Source organism: Nicotiana tabacum, chromosome 1 (genome assembly GCF_000715075.1).
Source record: "Nicotiana tabacum cultivar K326 chromosome 1, ASM71507v2, whole genome shotgun sequence".
In the NCBI taxonomy this organism is placed as follows: Eukaryota; Viridiplantae; Streptophyta; class Magnoliopsida; order Solanales; family Solanaceae; genus Nicotiana; species Nicotiana tabacum.
In genome coordinates, this window is record NC_134080.1 from 215414454 (window position 1) to 215418607 (window position 4154).

A 4154-nucleotide genomic window follows, 5' to 3' on the forward strand; every position below is an offset into this window, starting at 1 on the left:
GTAAGCTTTCTTGCTATTAAAGTTTTAAATGACTAGTTAAAGATTCTAGCTGATACACCATTAATTCTCCTCATCATATGACATGCATATTATGCTTTGCGCGAAATAGACAACGATAAAAATTACTTTTTCTTTCATTTTATGTGGAAGTGTTTGACCGGCATGAAGTTAAAAAAAAAAAATTGTTATGTACCAAAAGTATTCTTAGGACTCGTGTTAAAATTTTTAGTATTACAGTAGTATGTTATGACTTATAATTAAAGGTAAACTGAAAAGTTCAAAGTTAAAGAACTTCCAAATATTAAAATGATGTGTCATTACGTCTTGAAACTGATTAAAGAAAAAAATATCATATAAAATATAACACGAACAATAAAATATTGGACAAATTATCATTATGATCATTTCAAGAATGAGATACATTTTAAATTCTCTCTTTATTGTATGACATTCTTACCTTCTAGCAATTAATTTCAAGTACTATTACAACAATCTTTTCAAACCATAGGATTCATCAAATCATCAGAAGATATGTCCCAAAGAACACAATCAGAATTAAACATAGTTGTTGATCCATTTCTTGTTACTATTTCTTTTCCACCCTCAGAATTTTCCCCACAATTCTCATTGCTAATTCTCTTATTTTGCTGTAATTCTCCTCCTGCTGTGCATGGACTTCCACTACACAAACTTTGGTTCCAAGGTGAACCCTCTCCTTCATTAAGTAAAGAAGCAAAATTATAATTAAATCCTCCATTTTCAGGAAAATTACTAGTGTCCCAATTCTTGATAGGATTTAACATTTCAGGTTCTTTAATTGCTCTTGATAATCCATACTTAATTTTCTCAATAGTTTCATCTTTGTTATCTTCATGTTTGACACTAGTACTCGGTACATTATTTGGTGCTGTTGTAGCAGTACTTGCCATTCCAAATTGCTGAAATTGAAACTGAAAACCGATACGTTTTTTCGTCAAAAGATGGAGCATTTCATCTTTGAAACATCCTAGCGCTGCTTCAGCTAAATGAGGAACTTGTGGTGGAGATAATGTATTTGCAATTTCACTTATTAAGTGAGAAAATGGCTTGTGTGTTACTGGATCAATTCCCATTCCAGATAACTTCTTTTTCAGCTTTGTGTTCCAGTGATTCTTGACATCATTGTCTGTGCGGCCTGGCAACTGAGCAGCAATCACTGACCATCTGTTGGAAAAAAGTTGGACAAGCATTGAGTCAGGGGCAGAGCTATAGAGGGACGAAAGGGCTAGAAAATCACATTGTTATATAAGGTCAAATTATTTTTTAATTTATATGGTAGGGGAGCCTTGGAGCAATGGTAAAGTTGTCTCCGTATGACCTATAGGTCATTCGAGTCGTGGAATCAGTCATCAACGCTTGCATTAGGGTAGGCGGTCTATATCACACCCTTGAGGTACAACCTTTCTCTGGACCCTGCGTGAACGCAGGATGCCTTGTACACCGGGCTGACCTAAATATTGATATATACCAGATGTTGAACCCCCTTGTTAAAAATAATGCCTCTTCCATTGACTGAGTAACCATATGAATTAGTAGGGTGGAACAACGGTAAAGTTGTCTGACCTATAGGTCGGGTTCGAGCCATAGAAGCAACCACTAATGCTTGTAGTAGGGTAGGCTGTCTACATCACACCCCCTGGGGTACGACCCTTCTCTGGACCCTGCACTAATGCTTGCATTAGGATAGGGTGTCTATATCACACCCCCTGGGGTGCGGCCCTTCCCTGGACCTTGCGTTCACCCTTCCCTGGACCCTGCATGAACGCAGAATACCTTATATATCAGGCTATCCTAAAAAATTAGATATATAGTAAATGTTGAACCCTTGCTAAGAATAATACCTCCTCCCTTGACGGAGTAACCATATGAATTAGTGTGATAAACACAGTCTAATTGATGCTACTCATATTGGAAGGCACAAAAGTTAAATTAGAAGAAATTGTGAAATAACGGGTAATTGGAAATATGGTAATAGGTCCTTGATATCTCATTGATTACACCTCAATCACTGAAACTGGCTGTACAATATTTCCTCTTATGTCATTGGAAGGGAGCTATGGCACAACTGTAAAAGTTATCTTTGTGTGATCAAGAGATCATGAGTTCAAATTATAAAGATAACCTCTCGTCGAAATGAAAAATAATGTTGTATATATTAGACCAAATATGGTCCGACCCTTACCAAAACCCCGTGTATATAGCAGAAGCTTAGTGCACTAGATTGGCTTTTGAATCCTTGCTATCCAGTATGAGGCAAAAATATTAAGGGAGAAATTTCTAGAAGCTAAATTATTATAGTTTTTACCTATTGCCAAGAACAGAGTGAAGTGTGACAATGGTCTGCTCTTCTGCCTCTGAAAACTGTCCATGTTTAAGATCAGGCCTAAGGTAATTTGTCCATCTTAATCTGCAACTCTTTCCACATCTCTGCAAACCTGTTTAATAGAAAATTAACAAACTTTTGAGTCATGTATATATCTGCAACTTGCACCATATATTCTTCTAAGGAATTTTATGAAGAAGTAACCTAGATAGCCGCTCAGTCAACCGCTTAAACTAAATATAGCCGGCATATATATAATATATGTATAATCCATGTATAATATGTGTATAATCATGTATAATTAGTGCTTGCATTAGGGTAGACTATCTACATCATACCCCTGGGGCTGGGGATGCAATCCTTCCCCGGACCCTGCGTGAATGCGGGATGCCTTGTGCACCAGGCTGCCTTTTTCGTATATAAAACTTCAAAGCACCAACTGACGTACTAACGATTTCTCTAACGAAAATGGAACATTCAGTGGCGAAATTAGCTCGCAATCGACGTACGTACCAGCATGCTTAGGAATTAAACGCCAGTTACGAGTTCCATGTTGAGCAATGTAAGATGAAAGCTTGTGATCTTCCTCAGGTGTCCATTGCCCTCTCTTGACATTGTCTTTTTCACAACAAGGGATTCTGCCCATTGGTAAATTTGCAAGTAAAATTTTTCTCTTAGGTTGAAATTTCTTTTCTTTTTTACTTTCTTAGTGTGTTGTAAAAAAAATGGAAGGAGAAAACAGTTTTTATTTGGTGCTTGTAAGGTGTAAACAAATAGAGAAATGTATATATAGAGGGTAATGTTAGAAAGGCATGCATCAAAGGTGCATGATAGGATTAAAGAATTCAACGCTATTGAGCGTGTGAGATATTGGCCGGTAGCTCACCCACAAGACGCCCGGTCAACTCTCTCTCACTATATGTTTGTGTTTATGGGGTTGACTGATATGTGTTGCTCGGATCGCCGGGTGTGCATCGGATCCTTCAAAAGTTAAGTATTTTTAAGGATCCGACATAAGTGTGGCATGTCTTTGGAGGATCCAAACAACATAGGCTACTAGTGGAGGCAGATGGAGTATGTGTTCGATCAGAGGCATACCCAGCATTTGAAATTTATAGGTTCCTACAGCGATCTCAAGTTAATATACAATAAAAACTGGTTCACAGTAAAATATTTATAGGTTTTTTAGTGAATTTTTTAATACATATACAAGATTTTGGCAAAAATTATTGTGCTCCTGTGAACCCGTATGTTACACTTTAGATCCACCACTAAATTCAATTGGTCCAACTGAACCCAATATTTCCGATATAGAATATAAATATATATGAGAAAATCACTATAATTTCAACAATGATTAAATTTTTAACCCATATTTTTAAATAATACAACATTCAATGGACAAAATCTTAAATATTGAACCCATTAAAATTAAATTCTAAATTCTGAATTCCACTTGTTGTGAAAATTATGCAGAGAATTGGATGACATGCAAAATATGTCATTTTAAGAATTTAGGTATTTAGAGTTGGGCTAGTCTTTCGGAAGTTATAAGGTTTGTGCACGAGTGGGTGCATGGTTTCTGTGTCATGATATTAATTACATGCATTTTTAACAAAGAGGTGCATTTTTCATTTGCATTAGAATATTTTTCTCAAGAGTGTCTGGTTGATGTTTACTTGTCATAAAGGGCCACTCTCTTTTGCAGGAATCATAGAGATCCAATGAACAAATGATAAGATGTAGTTTCAGACGCAGAGCTAGGACTTGAAGTTTTTGGGTTCTGAATTAT

General features: G+C 36.3%; 1 protein-coding gene across 1 annotated transcript; it reads right to left on the reverse strand.

Annotated features, from left to right (window-relative positions):
- Positions 1 to 454: 454 nt before the first annotated feature.
- LOC107760438 (transcription factor MYB80-like) lies at positions 455 to 3105 on the reverse strand. Its single transcript, XM_016578483.2, has 3 exons — positions 2876 to 3105; positions 2345 to 2474; positions 455 to 1203 (listed from the first exon to the last, which is right to left on the reverse strand). The coding sequence occupies exons 1-3, from the start codon at positions 3006 to 3008 to the stop codon at positions 498 to 500; spliced, it is 969 nt and encodes a 322-aa protein (XP_016433969.1). The 5' UTR covers positions 3009 to 3105; the 3' UTR covers positions 455 to 497.
- Positions 3106 to 4154: the final 1049 nt, after the last annotated feature.